This window comes from Trachypithecus francoisi, unplaced genomic scaffold (assembly GCF_009764315.1).
Source record: "Trachypithecus francoisi isolate TF-2019V2 unplaced genomic scaffold, Tfra_2.0 Contig01019, whole genome shotgun sequence".
Lineage (NCBI taxonomy): Eukaryota > Metazoa > Chordata > Mammalia > Primates > Cercopithecidae > Trachypithecus > Trachypithecus francoisi.
Genome location: NW_022681075.1, coordinates 10,622 through 34,931, shown reverse-complemented (window position 1 = coordinate 34,931; position 24,310 = coordinate 10,622). Strand labels below are relative to the sequence as shown.

Below are 24,310 nucleotides of genomic sequence, written 5' to 3'. Positions count from 1 at the left end.
AAGGCAGCAGCGAGGCTGGGGGAGGGGTGCCCGCCATTGTGGAGGCTTAAGTGGGTAAACAAAGCCACTGGGAAGCGGGAATTGGGTGGAGCCCACCGCCGCCCCGTGGTGGTGGCAAACCTGTCATCCAGGAGGCTGCTGAGTTTCCCAGGCCATGTCCTAGCAGCAGGCATGGGCAGAGCAGTCAGTGGCTCCTTGGGGCAAGGCGGGTGGTGCGCACCAGGGATCCCTGCCCACTCCGGGGAGCATGGCCTACTAGCTGGGTAGGGGGCCGCCTACACGGGGCACCCGCGAGAGTGCACATGGCCCAGACCTCTTTCTCCCGAGGGCCTCGTGGGCCGGAGGGTGCGCATGTGCGCTGGTGCCTAATGGTTCGGGTAGGGAGTGCCGCCAGCAGGTGGCGCCCGCGAGAGTGAGCGGTTTCTCCGCGGAGGGCGTCGTGGGCCGGCTGAGATGCGCATGCGCGCTGGTGCCTAATGGTTCGGGTAGAGGGTGCTGCCAGCAGGTGGCGCCCGCGAGAGTGAGCGGTTTCTCCGCGGAAGGCGTCGTGGGCCGGCTGAGATGCGCATGCGCGCTGGTGCCTAATGGTTCGGGTAGAGGGTGCTGCCAGCAGGTGGCGCCCGCGAGAGTGAGCAGTTTCTCCGCGGAGGGCGTCGTGGGCCGGCTGAGGTGCGCATGCGCGCTGGTGCCTAACGGCTCTGCTGGGCTAGGTGCTCCTCCGAGCGGCTGGAGACTGGAGTGTCCCTGACGGAGGCTGCGGCTGGACCTGGTGACATGCTGGTGCTGTGCTCCAGAGCGGCAGAAAGCGAGTGGGAGCTGAGGTGTCTTGAAGCCGGTCCCTCAGCCTGGGAGAAGATCTTTGGCTTCAGGATGGGGGTTGGGGGGTCGTCCCTGGGGACCTGCAGGGGCTGCATGGCTCCCTGGAGGAAGAATCGTAGCAAGGATGGCTTCTCAAATCCCGGGTACCGAGTCCGGCAGAAGGATCTGGGCATGATCCACAAAGCTGCCATCGCGGGTGATGTGAACAAGGTGCAGGAGAGCATCTTGCTCAGGCTGAATGACGTGAACGACAGAGACAGCAAGAACAGGTCAGGGGAACTGGAAGCCGGCGCTGGGGGCTGCGGAAGGAGGCCTGGGGATATGGGAGAAGCCCCCGTTCCTGCTTTCGGGGTAGGGGAGATATGGTGCGGGGTGAAGGCATGGGTGGGGTGGAAGTCAGGTGGAGGTGGGTGGGGTGGGGGACTGTGGTGGGGGTGAGTTGGTGAGGGTGAGTTGGGTGGGGACTGGTGGGGAGTGGAGTTGGGTGGGGTTGGATGGGGTGGGGGACTGTGGTGGGGAGTGGAGTTGGGTGGGGGTTGGATGGGGTGGGGGACTGTGGTGGGGAGTGGAGTGAGGATTGGATGGGGTGGGGGTTGGATGGAGTGAGGGGACTGGTAGGGGGCTGAGTTGGTTAGGATGTGGATAGGATGCAAGGGTGGGGGTGGGGTGAGTGTTGTCACCAAGGGCACTGGGCTTTCTACCCTGGCAGGCTCAGCAGCACCTGGGATGTGGAAACCTTGCCTTTCTTGACAAGAAGAGTAACTATTTGTTCTGAAGGCAGAGGGATAACATACTATTTGATGTTTACAATTCCATGCATCATTGCATGTTGGGACTGTGCACTACAGTGGCCTAAAATGACCTCTCCCTCTCCTAGGACTGCTCTACATTTGGCGTGTGCCCACGGTCATCCGGGAGTGGTAGCTGACTTGGTGGCCAGAAAATGCCAGCTTAACCTCACTGACAGTGAAAACAGGACAGCTCTGATCAAGGTATGTGGTAGCCAACTCTTTCAGCATGGGATGGATTTAATTTAAATTCACAGAATAAAACTAATTCACCTCACTGAATATAATAGTTGGTGAATCCTGTGGAAGATTTCCTAGAATTTACAGTCTATTTCTTGATCTGATACTGGCAGGCTGTGCAAGGTCAAGAAGAAGTTTGTGCATCCATCCTGCTGGAACATGGCGCTGACCCAAATGTTAGAGATATGTATGGCAACACTGCTCTGCACTATGCCATTGATAATGGGAATATATCAATGGCAGGAAAACTGCTTGCATATGGTGCAGATATTGAAGCAAAAAGCCAGGTATAGATCAACCAATGTTCTTTTCAAAGTATTTCAAGTGTATTTGTTTTACCATTAACATGATTTTTTTTTTAGTAGAACATCTGAAACTAGAAGGAAATATATTACATGCAAATATTTGCTTTACATACAACTATTTAAAAATACATTCATAGCAAATATGAAAACACGAGGTCTGTAGTCTAAATGTGCCCCATAGATTTAGTTTAGCTTACTTCCATAAGTTGTGTCAACATGTAAAATTTAGGAGACACATACACAGATCTAGATTTCAGGCTTCTCTTAAAGGATCCATCTGCATTCCCTTGAGCTCATATCGTTGTTCAGTATGCTGTGCAGTGGTTACCTCTTTATATGAGGCATACGTGCTCCAGTCTGCTACTGTGCCTTCCAGACACCCTAGGAGGGGTATCTGAAAGGGAAGGAGCAGCGTGTGGGCCAGCACGGTGGAGTGAGAAGGAAGGGATTGCTTTTAATTTGCTTTCTGCTTCATGTTTAAGTTCATAGGATCTTAACATAAGGTTTTCAGTTCAGTTGGGAAGTATGTACTTTTGTGAATTATAAATTGTTTTTACTGTTTTGCAGGGTGAATGTACATCACTTTTACTTGCCATAAAGAGGAAAAAAGAGCAAATGGTGACATTTTTGTTGAAGAAAAAACCAGATTTAACTGCAATAGATGATTTTAGAAGGTACAGTAGTTCTTTTTTGTGCATTTTTAAACCTGAGTGTTGTTCTAGAGTGGGAACAGTCACTTGTCAGAAATATTACTTTGATAAGATTAACTTATTATTGGGATAGAGAGAAATAACACAAATCATCAGGTAGAAAAACAATTATTTGGACTGGGCAGCATAAAAATGGTGTATTGCAGGATTCATCTCATTATATTGACTGATGTTTGTTGATGGATGAGGTGATATTTTGAGTCATATTATATTAACTAAAGGGATTTCATATTGGTTTTATTTGTTTTAAAAGTATGGACTTCAACTTTTAGTTGACTTTGTGACTCAGTATTGAAATTTCTTACCTCTTCTATAGTAGTTTCAACCTCTGCTTCTTACATGCTTTTCCTTTCAAAATACTATGTTAAAGATAAATTAGAGTTGAAAATCACTTTGTCTTTTGGATGACTCTTTGCTTTAGCTTGCTTTCTTTCAAGAATATTAATGTTAGGTTATTCCTACATAACTATTAATTGTTCTTGCCAGATACTGCGGGTTCGTTGGGTTTTTTCTTCTTTTTACCTCTAGTGTATTTTGATGTTATTTTTAATTAGTATGAGCAGAGGGAAAAAAGATAGCTTTAAGTGAGTAAACTTTTCTTTTAATGAATACAAGCCATGGGTGACAATGAGAAAAAAAGAGATAGGCTGTAGATTCACACAAGACTGGGTTTAATTCTTAGCTTTTCTACTTGCGAGATGTGTGACCTTGGGAACATTGCTTATCACCAAGTATGTTTCCCTATATGAAAAAAGAGATAATATATCCTGCAAGGGTGGTTGTGTATAAGTAATGTATGTATATATGGCATTTAATCCAGTGCCTCGCATATGATTATCACCATTATTAACTGAAACTACTATGTCTATTTATTAGCATTATTGTTACTGTTTTAAACCTGCAGATAGCTCTTACTTATTGACCCCAAGCTGATTTTGAATTACAGTATATTATGTCAGACTAGGGAAGAAATGGATAATTTTTCGCTTAAATTTTTGGCTACTTTAGATAGGTGACGAAAGCATAGTATCCTGCCCATCCAAAGACTTTATTTTAGCAGCTTCTGCTATGTCGTATCCCAGTGGGACAAGAGACTTCCTTGTTGTTCCCTCCATTTGGCTTTGGTGGCAATTTACACAGATGACCCCTTCAGCACCCGAGATGCTTGTGTTTATTAGTACATATAATTGGTAAATTCTACATGGACAGACATATTAAATTGGTAAAGTATATAAATTTAGCTTTTAACATCACCTTGCTAAAGTTCCTAAGCGTGAAACAATCTCTCTGTTATTTTAGAACAGCCCTGATTCTTGCTGCTTGTAATGGATCAACAGATGTAGTCCTCCAGCTTCTTCAGCACAATGTTGATGTCTGTTGCCAAGATATATCTGGATGGACTGCAGAAGACTATGCCGTTGCTTATAACTTTCAAGCGTAAGTATTTAAAAGGCTAGTGAACGCTAAATTGAGGTTTAAAGTAATTGTAACCATTGCATCTTATACATCAGGTGAGATTTCATAGTTGGGTTCAGGTAGTTTTGGAGTGGCAGTGAGTTAGTCCACTTCATCAGCCAGAAATCAGGCATAAGACTAGACAAGTTAGAAGTAGCAATGAGTGTAGGATTCTTTAACTCAAGACTCTTAAGACTTTTATGCTTAGGGATCCTAATGTTTTCCATTTCTTTCCAAGTATAACCCCTACGCATGGGATAAAATAGTTTCACATCTTTGATTTTTATAATTAGTTATTGAGTCTTGAAATGTCCAGTGTATCAGAAAATGTTGGACTATCTCCTGGCAGCTATCTCATATACCCTCTACCTTGAATTTTTCAAGAAACTAAGAGGTTCTAAGTCCAAGGAAGACAATCATGTTTTACAAGTCAGTGGGGTGCAGGGGGTAGGGGTTGAGGAAAGGACATTCTAACTATTCTGTTGTTTATATGGATTCTGTTACTGTTTTTTTTTGTCATTGAAACTGCTCCTACAGTCTGGTAAAGATTGACCTTTGCCCCTTCTGATTCAGATCCTCAGTCTTTATAGTAATCTATACGTAGGTTTCCAAGTCACAACTTGTAGTTCACATAAATATGCTTATAGCCCAGCCATTGTTTCCAAAGCACCAGTACCCTGCTGTGGCTGCTGGACATCCTAGTTTTACCCACACACATAGGGAGCAAATTGACCCTTTCCTCCATACTCAAAACCTCATGTGGAGCCCACATCTTAGCCTGGAATCCTAGACCTTCGTGGTAAGTTATTCTTTGAGTCCCTTATTTGTCTTCTGTCTAGCAAATATTAGTTGGGATGGTTCTAAGCTGTTAGATATGTTCAGAGAGTGTTGTAGGAAGATATCAAAGTTTTTTCTTCTTTGTTACCACATTTTTACCCCAAGCTCTTTTATATCTTATGTAGCAGTTTTTCTTAGACAGAGGAAGGGCCCATGTTATCCTTCCTCAGAGCAGTGGGCACCAACTTGTGGTTGACCCCTCGAGTGATCTGTTTTCCATAATAATAAAAATCTCCCAGCCCACTTGCCCCTCTACCTCAAGTTTTTAAAGTATCTTCAAATTTTACCTCATAGAAAGCCATTTGTCGGAATTATCTAAGTCTCAAGTAGGTGAGTTAGACTGAACAGAGAGCCAAGCTTCATCCATGACTGATCAGCATCCATTTATAAAAGTAGGGCTTTGTGCTTACTTCGCAGCACATATGCTAAAGTTGGACCAACACAGAGAAAATTAGCATGACCCCTGCATAAGCGTGACGCACTAATCTGTGAAGCAGTCCCTATTACACTGTTACAAGAGGGCCATTTGACTAGTTTGCTGACAAGTTCCCGAAAACAGTGTGAGTCGAAGCAAAACAGGTGCTAGCCAATAATGAAATCACACATTTTCATTACAAAAACATTGGGGTAAGGTAATCTGTGAAATGAGAATAGAGCTGAGTAATCCATGGTGTGTTGTGTGCACATATATTGTTAGTATGTATCTCAGAAATGAGAAAATAACCACTTGCATCTCCTTCATGACACTTCAAAAATACGAGGGTTTTTGTCTTCCTTGTCAGTTGGAGATGACCATGGAGAGGCAGCATCATTCTAACAAAGATCCACTGGTTCAGAGTTAGAGTCTATAGAGGAAAAATAGTAGTAGTCCAAGCCAGGTCTTGACATCTGTTAGCTTTCTGCCTTTGGTGTGATTGATGACATAAGTTACAAGGGACAATCATGTTATTTATTTTAATGACACAATCTATTTATCAATTTAGTTAACAAACTGTGAAATAGTTGAGATGTCCTAAATCATAAGCTACATACAAATAATAGAACAAGTAACAAAGTTAGGACTTAACAACATTTTCAAAAGATCATACCATTTTAATATTAGAACATATGGGGAAATACACATCGGGTTTCATTTGGGATTCCAAAATAATTTCAGCAGAATGTTCAAGAACAAATTATTCCATTGCTTGACTCTTTTTCTGAGCACATTAAAATGTGAATTCATTAAACGTTTATAATAACCTAGCGAATGAGGTGGTAAAACCTTCATTCTTTGGAAGAAGACATTGAGCCTAAGAGAAGCCACTTGTCCAAGAACAAATATCCATTGGTTACAGAGCTAGGACTTCTTATGAGTCAGATCATTTTCCATTATGTCAACTTTACATGAGTTCATTTACTGAGTTATACTGTCCTCACTTCATAAATACTTTACTTTTTTTCTTCTTAATTAGAAGCTTAGTAAGAATTTTGTAAGCTTACAAACTAAAAGTATATAATTAAAGTTCTGATATTGTTTGATATACTCTTAAGAATGTAATGTATTTGGTAAATGTTTTTCATATCAGTATTAAAATAGTAATTGTATTTACTACATTTTTGTACATAGCATTCGCAGACTAATTTCTGAATATAAAGCAAACAAGAGACGTAAACATCTTCAAAATAGAAATCCAGGTATGACTTCTGATAGTGAATTTCTCTCAATGGTCTTGACATAGATAAAAAAGTAAGAGGAAGGAAGTTTTCATCACAAAACAGCAGTTTAAAAAAACCACTGTATAAATTGAATGTATATTTTTTAATTACTTTCTTAGTAATCTAGATTTCAGAATTATTTAAAAGGTTACTTGTAGGCAATTTATAATCTCAAGCAGTATTATCTGAAAAAAATTCATTATCATAGTTTCTGAAATTCTAGATGATATTGTTGTGTAAATAAAAAAGATTTTTAAGTTAGTATGTGGTATGTTTTCTTTATAGTCACCTTATGATGAATTGGACTTGTATAAAATTGGATATTTTAATTTATAAAATAAATGCTTTGCATTTAATAAATACGTATTACAGCTCAACCTTGAGCAGTGTGGGATTTAGGAGTACCAGTCCCCCATTCCGTTTGAAATCTGTGTATAACTTTGGACTCCCCCCTAAAACTTAACTACTCGTGGCTTACTGTTGACTGGAAATCTTACTGATTATACAGTCAATTAAAACATACTTGTTATGCTATATGTATTTTTTTTTTTTTTTTTTGAGACTGAGTCTCGCTCTGTCACCCAGGCTGGAGCGCAGTGGCCGGATCTCAGCTCACTGCAAGCTCCGCCTCCCGGGTTCACGCCATTCTCCTGCCTCAGCCTCCCGAGTAGCTGGGACTACAGGCGCCCGCCACCTCGCCCGGCTAGTTTTTTGTATTTTTTAGTAGAGACGGGGTTTCACAGTGTTAGCCAGGATGGTCTCGATCTCCTGACCTCGTGATCCGCCCGTCTCGGCCTCCCAAAGTGCTGGGATTACAGGCTTGAGCCACCGCGCCCGGCCTCTATTTCCATTTTCTTAAGGGAGAAGTCAGGTTTATTGATTTGAGACTCTTATAATATTGACATTTAGTGCTAAAAATGTGTATTTAAGTGCAGTTGTTGCTGCATTCTACAAACCCCGATATGTTATTTTTTCATTTTTACTCAGTTCAAAAGATTTTCTTTTTTCATCTTCTCTTTAAACCAGGGTTTTTTAGACGTGTGTTTCTTAGTTTTCATGTATTTGAGTATTTCTTAGCATTATTTTTGTTATTGGTTTCTAATATCATTGATTTGTGGTCAGGATATGTACTTTGTATGACTTACATTCTTTGTACTTAATCTTTTTAATGAGATTTATTGTATGGCCTAAAATATTGTCTATTTTGGTAAGTGTTCCATAGGTACTTGAAAGGCATGCTGTTTTTTAAGTCTGCTCTATTCTTGCCAATTTTCTGCCTCCTTGTTCTATCACTTCCTGAGTAAAGGGTATTGGAATCTCAGATTACTCAGAAATTGTCTGTTTCCTTTTATAGTTCTATCTACTTTGGCCTCATGTATTTTGAATTTCTTATGTTATTAGGGGCATAAACATTTAGGATTATTATATCTTCTTGATTAACTGAAACTTTCATCATTATGACATGACCTTATTTATTGCTGGAAATTGTTTTGCTGTGAAAGCTACTTTGATATTAATTGAGCCATTTCTTCTCAGTAGTCTTCTGTCTAGTGTGAGCATGTATCTTTTTCTATTCTTGCGGCCGCTTTGTCTCTTTACATTTAACATACATTTCTTATAGACAGCATGGAGTTGGGTATTGCTTTCTTATCGAGTCTGGCAGTCTACATTTTAATTGAGGCTTGTAGACCAGTTTCATTTATAATGTGATACTCAATAGAGTTAAGTTTGTCTGTCATTGTGCTGTTTGATTGCTGTTAGTCTCGCTGCTATTTGTTCCCCTTCTTTTTCTGCTTTCCTTTAGATTAATCAGCTACTTTCTATGATTTAATTTTGTATTTCTTTTTTGGTTTATTATATATAACTCTTTGTTTGCTATCTCAGTGGTTTATTTAGGATTTATAGTATATAATTTTAACCTATCACAGTCTACCTTCAAGTAATGTTATACCACATCATAGATGGTATAAGAAAATGACAATGGTACACTCTTATTTATTTATTTATTTTTGTTGTTGTTGTTGTTGAGACGGAGTCTCGCTCTGTCGCCCAGGCTGGAGTGCAGTGGCCGGATCTCAGCTCACTGCAAGCTCCGCCTCCCGGGTTTACGCCATTCTCCTGCCTCAGCCTCCCGAGTAGCTGGGACTGCAGGCGCCCGCCACCGCGCCCGGCTAGTTTTTTTTGTATTTTTTTTTTTAGTAGAGACGGGGTTTCACTCTGTTAGCCAGGATGGTCTCGATCTCCTGACCTCGTGATCCGCCTGTCTCGGCCTCGCAAAGTGCTGGGATTACAGGCTTGAGTCACCGTTTTATTTATTTTTTTGTCCCAGACAGTTCCTTCCTGGATCTGTGGGAATATGGATTTTGCCAGGTTTAGAATGGTTTTGGCCAATTATTTTTCAAATTTCTTTTCTGTCTTTGTTGTTTTCTATTTGGAGATTTATGTATTAGTTGCTTGAGGGTTTCTCATGGTTCATCATGACAAATTTATGATTGTGATCTGTGTTTATTTTCGATTGTAGTTTTTACCTCTGACATTGTAATTTGCATTTCTACAGGTGTGGTTTGATTTTTTTAAAAATACCTTTCATGCCTCCACTTACTGTCTCGAGCTTTAGTTGGGGTACAGTGATTTACTTCTAAACAGAATTCTTTTTGTTCTTGCTTCTAGATTCTGGGTAATTTGCCACTCCTGAGGCAAGAGTTTTTGGATTATTTATCATCCTGTGAAGTATGAGTTTTTTGGGCCTGGCTCTTGGGTAATGGACCCTCTTCTGGGCACTTTATGAACACCAGGCATGGTTTCTCCTCATCTTTTTCTATTGTGTCCCCCCACCGCTTGCCACCCCTTGGTCTTAGGAAGTTTCCTAGCACACATCCATTTTTTTCATTATTCCACTAAATACTTCAGAGGGGCCCTCTGCAGATCTCCAGGGCTTGTCTCCTCTGCTGCTTTATCCTCTCCAGTGTTCTGTCCTGTGATTTCTTTCTGCTTTTGTTTTACTAGATTCTTAGCGTCACTGCCCCGGCTCAGGGAATGTGTCAGATTTTCTCACTTTGTCATGGCCTGGGAGCTCTGGCAACAAAAGAAGCTCTGTCAACAAAAAGGCCTACATTTGCTTCCTGTCTTTCAGTGATGACCATCTTCATTACCTGAAGTCCACTGTGTTGAAAATCGTTGTTTAATATATTTTGTCTGTGTTGGTTGTTTCAGGTAAGGAGGAAAATCAGCACCCGTTGCTCCCTCTTGGCTGGAAGCAGATTGCAGCAGAACTCCAGCACATGCAGCAGACTAGCCAGAGTGCTTTGCTTCCTCCTTTGCTCAGCTGCTTCCTTCTCTTTTTTTGTTTCTCAGTGTAGCCTTCTCTTCCTCAGAGAAATATTCCCTGGGCCAACTATAGGTCAGATTCTCTTACGTGACTAAAAAACTATGTGTTCTTATTGCATCTATCTGAATTTGTAATTGTCACGTTTTTTTCTGTGTTCTTTACTACACTTTAAGCTAAACAAGATCAGACGTGTTGTCTATTTTATCTGAAGAGCTTTTTAAAATATTTTCCACATTGCAAGCACTTAATAGATACATATCCATTCAGTGTATGAATGAGTGCCATGTTGAAATGCACAATCCTTTACATTTAAAAACCTACTCATGTATTTTATCTCTATTTTGTTTTCTCCCGGTTACAGATTTTGTTAGCCTATTGAAAATCAAGAATGCAATAGCTGCATGTGAAAGATCAACAGAACATAAAAAATGTAACTGTGGGCAACTTAAAGTAAAATTTCGAAAAATGAAAAATAAGATTAGCATGCGACAAAAGGAACCATCTGAAACAGATGAAACCAAATCACAGTTAGAGCATCAGAATCTTGAATGTAAACAAAAGCTCTGTAATTTCAGGTATCACATTCTAGTTTTAAAGAAATATTTGAACTATTTATACTAAAGATATGTAGGATAATTTTTGTAATAGCTGACTTACCTTCTAGGGTTTACTAGAGAAGAAAACTTAAAATTGTGGAATGTGAAATTTTTGGATAAAATGTCACAAGTTCTTAATTGTGAATACTTCTCTAATAATTAATTGCATATTCCTTCAAATCATTATTTTAATGACTATATAGAATTTTACCCTATGGAAATATCATTAATAAATTGAAATTGGGGGTTTTAATTTTTTGTATTAATGCTATAAGAAACATCTTACATATCCATAGTTTTCTACATTTCTATTTCTTTGGATAAATTTTTCAAAATAGAGCTATCTGGTTAGAGTATAGGAGCTTTTTAAAGAGATCTTTGATTAAATATTACTAAGTTGTTTTTAAGAAAGTTTATAATTTATAATTTGAGTAAAATGTATACTTTTCTCCACCCAGAGTAATATTTTTAAAATTAACCAGTTTTATTTTTTTTTTTTTTTTTTTTTGTCCTTTTGAGACAGAGTCGTGCTCTGTCACCCAGGTTGGAGTGCAGCGGTGAAATCTCGGCTCACTGCAACCTCTGCTTCCGGGTTCAAGCGATTCTTGTGCCTCAGCCTCCCAAGTAGCTGGGATTACAGGCATGCATCACCATGCCTTTCTAACTCTTTTTTTTTTTTTTAAGTAGAGATGAGGTTTTGCCATTTTGGCCAGACTGGTCTCAAACTCCTGACCACAAGTTATCCGCTGGCTTTGGCCTCCCAAAGTTCTGGGATTACAGTGTGAGCAACCACGCCTGGCCCAGTTTTACTCTTAATATGCAGTGAATGAAAAGTAAAATGGAAAGTGATTACCGATTAGCTTAGTCAACATCTGTCTGTGCTGCAGAGTTTAAATTAATTCAAACTTCTATGCGGAAGGCAGATATTATTCTTTGTTGTTTAAATATTAGATCTTGTCTTGTTTGAGAATGGATTTTTAAATTGCTTGTAAAATACATACTAATCAACAGAATAAGTCAAAAGTGTTACCAGAAAAAGAAACATAAGACGTATGGGTAACATCTTAGATTCCTTAGCTTAGTCTTGGATTATTGTCATCTGGAGATATATGTTGCGAGAAGACATCTGAAGGTGCTATCTTACAATGTAAATCATGTTTAGGGATACCTGCAATATTTCATGAAGATGAAAATTTATTTCTAGTGAAGGTATCAACTTGTTTATTAAAAAAAAATCTTTTTTTAAAATTAGCTAACTCTAAATGATTCATCCTAATTGAGGAGTAATTACTGTGTGAAGAAAAGGTAATTTTTAACTTGTAGCTTTACCTAATAATTTTCAACATCCTTTTCCATAATATTTACTAGAATTAATAATAACAGAAGCTAATCAATTAGCAGGATGTTCATTCCTTACTACCTTTCAATTTATGTATGTTCTTTGGAAGATATCAAAGTGAGATATTAACATGAAAACTAGAAAGAAAAATATTCAAGAACATTGGCACTTTATTAGGATAGTAAACCAGGGTGTGAGTGTTTTGTTTTTAAAGGATTTTAAGATAAGTATATTTAACTACAGCTGTATCTTACAAGAAGAAGAAGAAGAAAGAAGAAAGGCTGAAGAGTTGTATGAAAAAGATACGGAAGAGTTAAAAATAATGGAAGAGCAGTATAGGACACAAAAGGAAGTGAAAAAACAACTTCAGCTGACTCTCGAATTGTTGGAAGTGGAATTGAAGACTGTAAAAAGTAACTCAAATGAGGTAAATTAATGTTTAGTAAAATTTTACATTTCTAATATTTTATTAATATTACTTAGAATATCCCTTTGACTTTATATATATGATGTAGCTCTAAAACAAGCCACAAATTTTATTTCATCTTAAAAATAAACGAAATTTATAACTACAACTATTTATTATAAATCTTGGCTTCAAAGTTATATTTTATTTCAGCTCAAAGACCTTTGGTAAACAATGATAACCCATAATATATGCTTAATGATATTTTGTTGATAAGTAATCTGTTCCTAGTGACATAGTTCAGTGTAGTTTTCCCTATTTCACATTAATTACGGTTTCAAACATTGTGAAAAGGAAATAAAAGTTATCATAATAGTATATGATCTCAGGATTTCCTAAGAAATTTCCTCCTGCTGGAGGAGCACTAGAAGCAGAGTCAGAGGACCTAGGAAAAATCCAGCAACTTGCTTCTATTTTTGACCTTTCCTTGCAGAATTGTGATAACTAAATGAATTTATTGATGTATGCATACAAAAGTGCTTAGTACAATGCCCAGATCTGTCATTTATCAATACATATCATTGTTAAAACTGACTCTAAAAATGTAAGAAAAGTAGAATTATCTATAAAATATTCACAGAAAAAAGAAACTTAAGGAATTTGGAAAATTTCATCTGTCCAGATATCTGCAGACCTAAGGCTCTTACTATAGGGAAAGTAAAGGTTAGATGTTAGTGTGTAAACCCAGTTTCTAAATGTAATCATAGTTTTTAATCATTTATGTTTTGGGGTTTGTTGAAATTCAGTAAAAGCCTTTTTTAAAAAAAATTCTGAGATTCTTAAGTCATTTCTAGTGGTTTCTTTTTTTTTTTCTTTTATAGATTCATTGTCTTCAAATACATTTTTGAACTTTTGAGAATTTATACTCTAAAAGGTTTGAGGTTTTGATTCAACTTTTTTTTCCAGTTGGATATCCAGATGGCAACTCTTTCATTGTATAAATGTAACAGGTTATTACTTATTTGGTTTCAGAAGAAATCATAATATGTCATTTTATTGGGTGCTAGCTGAAAGTTTTCTTTGTTTTATTTAGAGTTCTCATACTCATGAAAAAGAAAGAGACCTGTGGCAGGAAAATCACTTGATGCGGGATGAAATTGCCAGACTCAGGCTGGAAACAGACACAATAAAATATCAGAACCAGGAAACTGAAAAGAAATATTTCAAGGATATTGAAATTATAAAGGAAAACAATGAAGACCTTGAAAAGACTCTAAAGCTGAATGAGGAAACATTAACAAAAACAATAACCGGTTACAGTAAAGAGCTTCATGCTCTGATGGATGAGAATACAATGCTCAATTTGGAGCTAGAGAAGGAAAAACAAAGCACACAAAGACTGAAAACAGAAATGGAATCATACCCTTGTAGACTGGCTGCTGCCCTGTGTGATCACGATCAGTGTCAGTCAGCAAAAAGAGACCGACAGCTTGCTTTCCAGAGCACAGTAAATGAATGCTGTCACTTACAAGAAAATACTAATTCTCACATTCAGATTCTTTCTCAGCAACTTTCTAAAGTTGAGAGTACATCCAGTGGCCTGGAAACTGAGCTCCATTATGAAAGAGAGGCTCTCAAAGAAAAGACATTGGCTGTAGAACACATACAAGGAGTCCTAAGCCGAACACAGTGTCGACTGAAGAACATTGAGCACATGTACCACAATGACCAACCTATTTTTGAAAAATACGTGAGAAAGCAGCAATCTGTAGAGGATGGACTATTTCAACTACAAAGCCGAAATCTGTTGTATCAACAGCAGTGTAATGATGCTCACAAGAAAGCTGACAATCAGGAAGAAACAATAATTAATATCCGAGCCAAATGTGAAGATACTGTAGAAAAACTTCAAGCTGAGTGTAGAAAGCTAGAAGAGAACAATAAGGAGTTGAGGAAGGAATGCACTCTTTTAAAAGAAAGACAATGCCAATGTGAAAAAGAGAAAGAAGAAGGAGAAGTAAGTATCAAGAAAAATAAGTATTTTTCAAACCTTCTGAAGTAAAATTTAAAGTCTATTTGGTTATGGCTAAACACTGAATCAAATTGAATATCAAAGTACATACATGATAAACAGTTCTGCTATATCACCTTAGAAACGTAACTTGTTTCCAGCAAATAAAAGTTAGAGCTAGGAGATCCTTTCCTTTGAGTAAAGACAATGTGACACTTAGCAAAATTTAAGCATTTCAGTTACAAAATATTAATATAGACTAACATTTATAATGTAGTCTTAGACTGTTGAAATAATTTTAATTTCTGTATGTTGCCACATTTTAGGGTTATGATAAAGCAGATATAAAGAAATATTCATACCTAAAGTGTTATTTTGAAATTGATCCAATTAATTGGATTACTTTCACAGTTAATTCCACATTTCCCAGATGAACTAAAGTGTATTTCCTATTTATAATTATTCTTCCTCAATAGCTTTTAATGTATCGTAATTGATATAATTTTATTTTTATTCATTGTCAATTTGACTTAAATCTGAAAATAATTCAGTCTCAAATTATGTATTGATACAACCATTCCGTTCTTACATTATAATATGGGGAAAATGTGATAAATGTTAGCCAAAAACCATATTTGATTTAATCTTCCCACTGGCATTTATAACTTACTTTCAATTTTTCAGTCATAATATGGTCATAATTTTTATTTCAAGGCTCAATGACTCTCATTTGGATATAATGTTGTCCAGTACAAAGATCAGCTTAGCTGTCTGTGATTTATTAGTTTCACATTGGATCCTCATTTTTAGACTAATGAGGGGTGGTAGGAATGGTGGGGAGTAGGGAAGAGAGACACACCGCAGCTGAGGTCAGGGAGGGAAGTGGAAGCCAGGTTACCTAGAGCCTCTAAGGCCATTGGCATGTTACTTTTCTTCTGAGATGGAAATCGATTCGAATGATTTGAGCTGGTGACTGAATATGTGAGGAACTCTGAGGTTGGTTTGAGCATCTTATTAAAAAGAGGGAAAGCACTGCACAGTGTAAAATTCACTACCACCAGTCCCACCCACATGCCTGTTTCCTTTTGAGACCTCAGAAGGTTTTTAAGCATTGCACATTCATCAGCGCACTGAATCTGTTGTATGAGTAACACAGCACCAGTTTGGCACAAAGATAACACCTTCTTTATCCTTACCTGGATTCAGAAATAAATAGGAATGTGTACACATGAAGAAGAAGAATCAATGTGTGTGGTGATAGTTCTCCAAATGTATACATTAGAGTTACATACTGTTAACAAAATTTAATCATAAGGTGATATGTAAAATCAGTAACAAAAATAACATCTTACCAGGTAGTCATGAGACAGCTTCAGCGAGAAGTGGGGGATGCCCTGAACAAACAGTCACTGTCAGAAGCTATGCTAGAGATTTCATCACAACGTCACGTTAATTTAGAAGATGAGACACGAGATTCAAAAAAGAAATTAGGCCAGCTGAGAAGTCAAGTATGTATGAAACTTAGCATGTCAACAGTTACTCTGTAGCTGGTTAAATAATATCAAGTGTTTCAGGACACCAGTTTCAGTGGAGAGCTTTCTTTTGTATTTTCATTATAATTAATTTTGTTAAAATTTGATTATAATACACCCATTTCTCAATCTCTGCCGTGTTTTATAATTACAAATATTTTTCTTAGTATTTCCCCTTATGAAAGTTGAGAATTGCACATCATTTCTCACAGAAGATTAGAGAATTATTTTTTCTTTTTAGAGTATATTTTTAGTGATTTTTTTCATTGCCACGTGGAGACAAGCCAGATTAATTCAGAGGATAATGTCTAATGGAATGTTTCAGAAAATTTTCTTGTTTTAATCTCTACTTTTCTGTGTGAATAAAGACTTGTGCTTACTTACTTCATGGGTTTCTGGTTAACTTGTACAGAAAGGCCATTCTACAGAATAAATTAGGATTTTGATGAAAATCCTTACTCTGACTTTTTATTGGGCTGTAGTCATAGTCATAGAACTATGGACAGTTAGCATTTGCCAACATGTATGTGTCTACTTTCTCTTGTTTAAAAAATAAAAACACAAAATTTACAAATGGGGTTATAGGAGGTCGGCAAAGGGTAGGTTTGAGATGTTTGGGTGGGTCAGGTGGGCATTTTGACAACATGGCTTCTCCTTTGGCATGCTCAATGGACATCTCTGCAGTTTAAGATACACTTTTAAATCAATTATCTTCTAATGATGACGTGAGCCCTGCCACTCAATAGGAGAATCAGCAGAACCTGTAGGATCTTACCTGAAATTTATCTTGTCTATTTTAATTATTTTTCTGTTTATTTTAAAATTTTATTGTGGTTTCCCTGGAAAGGAAAGATGATGCTTAGTTTTAAATGTTAAAAATGGGCCAGATGCCATGGCTCACGCCTGTAATCCAAGCACTTTGGGAGGCTGAGGCGGGTGCATCACCTGAGGTCAGGAGTTTGAGACCATCCTGGCCAACATGGTGAAACCCTGTCTCTACTAAAAAAAAAAATGCAAAAATTAGCCGGGCATGGTGATGGCACGTTCCTGTAGTCCCAGCTACTCGGGAGGCTGAGGCAGGAGAATCGCTTGAACCCGGTGGGTGGAGGTTGTGGTGAGCCAAGATGGTGCCTGAGCGAGACTCCGTTTCAAAAAAAAAAAGTGCAAGTTTTCTTGCTATAACAAAATTAAATGGATACAGACAAAAAAGAAATGAAATTATAGTTGATATAGTGGTGTTTGGAATTGAAAAATATAAATGCTTACTATAAAGTAATTTCCTATATTTCCCCATTTTACCCATTTATTAAATGTGAGTATTTGATAAAATATAAATTAAAAAAGAAAAATACTGTGTTTTAATCGTAGAGCATAGGTCAGTAAACTTTTCTGTAAAGGGCCAGGTAGTATTATTTGAGACTTTGTGAGCCATAAGATCCCTGTTGCAACAGCTCAACACTACAGTTACAGCACAAAAGTAGCCATAAACAATATGCAGACTGAAGGGCTGTGGCTGCCTTCCAGTAAAATTTAGTTAAAACAGGTAATAGGTTGATTTGTCCTAGATTATCATTTTTTAATAAAATAGATTGTGATAGTCTAAAACAATATTTTATGTATAACCGTATTTTGTTCATTCATTCACCTATTGATGGGCATTTGGGTTATTTCCACACCTAAAGGTTGTTTTTAATTCTTTGTTTTAGTTGCAAGAAATGCAGGATCAACGCACAGAGACTCTAAGATGTGCTGAGGAGATGCCAGACCACGTGCAAAAGTACAATTTAAAGCAGTATACAAAATATCTTGAGTATTTATAAAGCAAATGACTAGTGTAGTATGAGAATTATATCAGTTAAGATAATAAGTATGTCTATGTGAAGCCAAGGAAAAATTTCAGCTTTAAGCTATTTTGAAATGCATAAATTTTCTACATTATTTTTAATTTTACACATCATCTACAAAACAAAGGTAGAAAAATAACAACAGTTGCTCAATTTTCTACTTTTCAAATATCTCAGGATTTATGTAATTATTCCTTCAGATGTTTGTTCACAATTTATATGATTTTTTAAAAAATTATGTCTGACAATAATTATTTTAAAATATGTATTTTAGGCTTAAAATAGAAAATGTCATGTTAAAAATTAGAATGAAAAAGCGAGTGAACAAAATTGAGCAGCTTCAGAACATTCTGGTAAGTTCAAGTTTGATAAGTCAATCTTATTTTCTGTCACACTGAAAAGGAATTTTATTTTTCTCATAGGACAGATTGAATATCCCTTGTCCAAAATGTTTGGGAGGACCAAAAGTGGATTTTTTCAGATTTTGGAATATTTGTATACACCTAATGAAATACTTTAGGGATGGTACCCAAGTGTAAATGCGAAATACGTTTATGTTTCATATACATCTTATGCACATAGCCTGAAGATAATTCTACACAATGTTTTTCTTTTTCTTTTCTTTTTTTTTTTTGCCCGGCATGGGGGTGCAGTGGGGCACAGAGTCTTGATCTGTCACCCAGACTGGAGTGAAATGGTATGATCTCAACTCACTGCAACCTCTGCCTCCCAGGTTCAGGCAATCCTCCTGCCCCAGCCTCCTAAGTAACTGGGACTACAGGTGCGTGCAGCCACACCAGGCTAATTTCTGTATTTTTAGTAGAGACAGTTTCACCATGTTGGCCAGGCTCGTCTCGATCTCCTGACCTCAGGTGATCCATCACTCGCCTCAGCCTCCCAAAGTGCTGGGATTACAGGCGTGAGCCATCACATCTGGCTTGTACAATGTTTTACAAAAATGTTTTGCATGTAACAAAGTTTTAACTGTGTTTCCATCACAGCCTGTCACATGAGGTCAGGTGTGGACCCTTCCAGTTGTGGTATCATGCATGTGCTCAAAAAGTTTCAGATTGTAGAGCATTTTGGATTTCAGATTTTCAAGTTAGGAATGATCAACCCAAAGTAGAGATGCTCCTTGACTTACGAAAGGGCTACATGATAATGTCTCTTGTTTAACTTAAACATTATTAATAATATTTGACTTTTTCAGATGTAGCAGGTGTGCAAGAGAACATAACTGCAGAAGTAGATGAAGATATGTTGCCAAAAATTATGAATTAAATTTAAATCATGGATTTCTGAAATAAATGTAAATAGTGAATGGGTTGCTTGGTTAACAAATACCACATTAAATACTTTTTCTTATACACATTACTGAAAGATGTGACAACACAAACATTCATAATGAAAAGTATACTTATGCCTCATTAGTTTATCATCTTCCATAGCTTTTAAAAAAAATCTTAAGAAGTCTGTGTGTATCCCTTTTTTTCCCTGGCTCTACACTTGTTCCATCTCTATGGAACTGTCAGCTTGCACACTGCAGCTGTTCTCAGAAAACAAAGGTATCATCAACTTCTCAAGGTTATGGTAGCGATTTAAGGCCAAGAGATGCTAGACTCATGTATCAAGCAATTACAGTTCATAAGCAGTCACTTGACCAGTCATATTATAAGAGAGAGAGAGAAAGTGAGAGTGTGTGTGTGCGTGCGTGTGTGTGCGCGTTTTATGTATACCTGGTTTCTGGATTCTGTTCTGTTCTACTGATCTCTTTATCTTTATGCCAAAATCACACTGTTACAATTTTTGTAGCTTTGTAATAATTCTTCAAACTGGGTTATATTTTTCCTCTAAATGTATTCTTTTGGTTTTTTCAGAGTTATTGCGCATTTTCTATTTTGTAGAAATTGACAATTGGTTTTAAGACTCGCATGGCATGTAGATGACACAGAAATGCGCAATTTTACATTTCCACCAGCAGTGTATAAGGGTTCCAGTTTCTCTACATCTTTTCCAGTATTTATTTTTCATCTTTTTTATTATAGGCATTCTAGTGGTGTGAAGTGGTACCTCACTGTGGTTTTGATTTGCCTTTCCCTTTGATGTTGAGCATCGTCACGTGGTTACTGGACATTGTCTATGTTCTTGGATGAAAAACCTGGTCATTATCCTTTGACCATGTTTTATTTATTTATTTTTTTTTTCTTATTAATGACTTTTTATATTGAAACATGTTCAAATAATGATATTTAAGATATACTGGGTTAAATAATGAGTTATTAAAATTATTTTTGCCTGTTTCTTTTTCTTATTTTTTTTTTCTTTTTTTTTTTTTTTTTTTTTCCCCTTTCTTTTTTTTTTTTTTTTTATTATACTTTAAGTTCTAGGGTACATGTGCATGACTTTTATATCATGTATAACTCCCCAATGCAATCCCTCCCTCCTCCCCCCTCCCCATGATAGGCCCCAGTGTGTGATGTTCCCCTTCCCGAGTCCAAGTGATCTCATTGTTCAGTTCCCACCTATGAGTGAGAACATGCGGTGTTTGGTTTTCTCTTCTTGTGATAGTTTGCTAAGAATGATGGTTTCCAGCTGCATCCATGTCCCTACAAAGGATGCAAACTCATCCTTTTTTATGGCTGCATAGCATTCCATGGTGTATATGTGCCACATTTTCTTAATCCAGTCTGTCACAGATGGACATTTGGGTTGATTCCAAGTCTTTGCTATTGTGAATAGTGCCGCAATAAACATACGTGTGCATGTGTCTTTGTAGTAGAGTAATTTATAATCCTTTGGGTATATACCCAGTAGTGGGATGGCTGGGTCATATGGTACATCTAGTTCTAGATCCTTGAGGAATCGCCATACTGTTTTCCATAATGGTTGAACTAGTTTACAATCCCACCAACAGTGTAAAAGTGTTCCTATTTCTCCACATCCTCTCCAACACCTGTTGTTTCCTGACTTCTTAATGATTGCCATTCTAACTGGTGTGAGATGGTATCTCATTGTAGTTTTGATTTGCATTTCTCTGATGGCGAGTGATGATGAGCATTTTTTCATGTGTCTGTTGGCTGTATGGATGTCTTCTTTTGAGAAATGTCTGTTCATATCCTTTCCCCACTTTTTGATGGGGTTGTTTGTTTTTTTCTTGTATATTTGTTTGAGTTCTTTGTAGATTCTGGATATTAGCCCTTTGTCAGATGAGTAGGTTGCAAAAATTTTTTCCCATTCTGTAGGTTGCCTGTTCACTCTGATGGTAGTTTCTTTAGCTGTGCAAAAGCTCTTTAGTTTAATTAGATCCCATGTGTCAATTTTTGCTTTTGCTGCCGTTGCTTTTGGTGTTTTAGACATGAAGTCCTTGCCCATGCCTATGTCCTGAATGGTACTACCTAGATTTTCTTCTAGGGTTTTTATGGTATTAGGTCTAACATTTAAGTCTCTAATCCATCTTGAATTAATTTTCGTATAAGGGGTAAGGAAAGGATCCAGTTTCAGCTTTCTACTTATGGCTAGCCAATTTTCCCAGCACCATTTATTAAATAGGGAATCCTTTCCCCATTTCTTGTTTCTCTCAGGTTTGTCAAAGATCAGATGGCTGTAGATGTGTGGTATTATTTCTGAGGACTCTGTTCTGTTCCATTGGTCTATATCTCTGTTGTGGTACCAGTACCATGCTGTTTTGGTTACTGTAGCCTTGTAGTATAGTTTGAAGTCAGGTAGCGTGACGCCTCCAGCTTTGTCCTTTTGACTTAGGATTGTCTTGGCAATGCGGGCTCTTTTTTGGTTCCATATGAACTTTAAAGCAGTTTTTTCCAATTCTGTGAAGAAAGTCATTGGTAGCTTGATGGGGATGGCATTGAATCTATAAATCACCTTGGGCAGTATGGCCATTTTCACGATATTGATTCTTCCTATCCATGAGCATGGTATGTTCTTCCATTTGTTTGTGTCCTCTTTGATTTCACTGAGCAGTGGTTTGTAGTTCTCCTTGAAGAGGTCCTTTACATCCCTTGTAAGCTGGATTCCTAGGTATTTTATTCTCTTTGAAGCAATTGTGAATGGAAGTTCATTCCTGATTTGGCTCTCTGCTTGTCTGTTACTGGTGTATAAGAATGCTTGTGATTTTTGCACATTAATTTTGTATCCTGAGACTTTGCTGAAGTTGCTTATCAGCTTAAGGAGATTTTGGGCTGAGACGATGGGGTTTTCTAAATATACAATCATGTCATCTGCAAACAGGGACAATTTGACTTCTTCTTTTCCTAACTGGATACCCTTGATTTCTTTCTCTTGCCTGATTGCCCTAGCCAGAACTTCCAACACTATGTTGAATAGGAGTGGTGAGAGAGGGCATCCCTGTCTTGTGCCAGTTTTCAAAGGGAATTTTTCCAGTTTTTGCCCATTCAGTATGATATTAGCTGTGGGTTTGTCATAAATAGCTCTTATTATTTTGAGGTACGTTCCATTAATACCAAATTTATTGAGCGTTTTTAGCATAAAGGGCTGTTGAATTTTGTCAAAAGCCTTTTCTGCATCTATTGAGATAATTATGTGGTTCTTGTCTTTGGTTCTGTTTATATGCTGGATTACGTTTATTGATTTGCGAATGTTGAACCAGCCTTGCATCCCAGGGATGAAGCCCACTTGATCATGGTGGATAAGCTTTTTGATGTGCTGCTGAATCCGGTTTGCCAGTATTTTATTGAGGATTTTTGCATCGATGTTCATCAGGGATATTGGTCTAAAATTCTCTTTTTTTGTTGTGTCTCTGCCAGGCTTTGGTATCAGGATGATGTTGGCCTCATAAAAAGAGTTAGGGAGGATTCCCTCTTTTTCTATTGATTGGAATAGTTTCAGAAGGAATGGTACCAGCTCCTCCTTGTACCTCTGGTAGAATTCAGCTGTGAATCCATCTGGTCCTGGACTTTTTTTGGTGGGTAGGCTATTAATTGTTGCCTCAATTTCAGAGCCTGCTATTGGTCTATTCAGGGATTCAACTTCTTCCTGGTTTAGTCTTGGGAGAGTGTAAGTGTCCAGGAAATTATCCATTTCTTCTAGATTTTCTAGTTGATTTGCGTAGAGGCATTTATAGTATTCTCTGATGGTTGTTTGTATTTCTGTGGGGTCGGTGGTGATATACCCTTTATCATTTTTTATTGCGTCTATTTGATTCTTCTCTCTTTTCTTCTTTATTAGTCTAGCTAGCGGTCTGTCAATTTTGTTGATCTTTTCAAAAAACCAACTCCTGGATTCATTGATTTTTTGGAGGGTTTTTTGTGTCTCTATCTCCTTCAGTTCTGCTCTGATCTTAGTTATTTCTTGCCTTCTGCTAGCTTTTGAATGTGTTTGCTCTTGCCTCTCTAGTTCTTTTAATTGTGATGTTAGAGTGTCAATTTTAGATCTCTCCTGCTTTCTCTTGTGGGCATTTAGTGCTATAAATTTCCCTCTACACACTGCTTTAAATGTGTCCCAGAGATTCTGGTATGTTGTATCTTTGTTCTCATTGGTTTCAAGAACATCTTTATTTCTGCTTTCATTTCGTTATGTACCCAGTAGTCATTCAGGAGCAGGTTGTTCAGTTTCCATGTAGTTGAGCGGTTTGGATTGAGTTTCTTAGTCCTGAGTTCTAGTTTGATTGCACTGTGGTCTGAGAGACAGTTTGTTATAATTTCAGTTCTTGTACATTTGCTGAGGAGTGCTTTACTTCCAATTATGTGGTCAATTTTGGAATAAGTGCGATGTGGTGCTGAGAAGAATGTATATTCTGTTGATTTGGGGTGGAGAGTTCTATAGATGTCTAGTAGGTCCGCTTGGTGCAGAGATGAGTTCAATTCCTGGATATCCTTGTTAACTTTCTGTCTGGTTGATCTGTCTAATGTTGACAGTGGAGTGTTGAAGTCTCCCATTATTATTGTATGGGAGTCTAAGTCTCTTTGTAGGTCTCTAAGGACTCGCTTTATGAATCTGGGTGCTCCTGTATTGGGTGCATATATATTTAGGAGAGTTAGCTCTTCCTGTTGAATTGATCCCTTTACCATTATGTAATGGCCTTCTTTGTCTCTTTTGATCTTTGATGGTTTAAAGTCTGTTTTATCAGAGACTAGGATTGCAACCCCTGCTTTTTTTGTTCTCCATTTGCTTGGTAGATCTTCCTCCATCCCTTTATTTTGAGCCTATGTATGTCTCTGCATGTGAGATGGGTCTCCTGAATACAGCAGACTGATGGGTCTTGACTCTTGATCCAGTTTGCCAGTCTGTGTCTTTTAATTGGAGCATTTAGTCCATTGACATTTAAGGTTAATATTGTTATGTGTGAACTTGATCCTGTCATTATGATATTAACTGGTTATTTTGCTCGTTAGTTGATGCAGTTTCTTCCTAGCCTCGATGGTCTTT

General features: G+C 37.7%; 2 protein-coding genes and 1 non-coding gene across 4 annotated transcripts; all 3 read left to right on the top strand.

The window, feature by feature from the left end:
- The first annotated feature begins 642 nt into the window (after positions 1-642).
- Positions 643-3,126, top strand: LOC117090459 (ankyrin repeat domain-containing protein 62-like). The gene is made up of 4 exons (XM_033222784.1): positions 643-1,088; positions 1,697-1,811; positions 1,961-2,134; positions 2,720-3,126. Exons 1-4 carry the CDS (start codon positions 775-777, stop codon positions 2,933-2,935), a joined length of 819 nt encoding a protein of 272 aa, XP_033078675.1. The 5' UTR covers positions 643-774; the 3' UTR covers positions 2,936-3,126.
- Positions 3,127-5,556: 2,430 nt separating this feature from the next.
- On the top strand, positions 5,557-5,662 carry LOC117090468. The gene has a single exon (XR_004440022.1). It is a non-coding gene; the product is annotated as a U6 spliceosomal RNA (small nuclear RNA).
- A 4,375-nt stretch (positions 5,663-10,037) lies between these two features.
- On the top strand, positions 10,038-20,087 carry LOC117090451 (ankyrin repeat domain-containing protein 62-like). 2 transcript variants are annotated; one of them, XM_033222764.1, is made up of 8 exons: positions 10,688-10,755; positions 12,359-12,542; positions 13,615-14,538; positions 15,888-16,040; positions 17,771-17,841; positions 18,183-18,261; positions 19,119-19,163; positions 19,954-20,087. In XM_033222764.1, the coding sequence occupies exons 2-7, from the start codon at positions 12,438-12,440 to the stop codon at positions 19,122-19,124; spliced, it is 1,338 nt and encodes a 445-aa protein (XP_033078655.1). In that variant the 5' UTR covers positions 10,688-10,755; positions 12,359-12,437; the 3' UTR covers positions 19,125-19,163; positions 19,954-20,087. The 2 variants fall into 2 exon arrangements, with proteins under 2 accessions (XP_033078662.1, XP_033078655.1); XM_033222771.1 differs by lacking the exons at positions 17,771-17,841; positions 18,183-18,261; positions 19,119-19,163; positions 19,954-20,087 and adding an exon at positions 10,038-10,252 and having other exon boundaries at positions 10,542-10,755; positions 15,888-16,508.
- Positions 20,088-24,310: the final 4,223 nt, after the last annotated feature.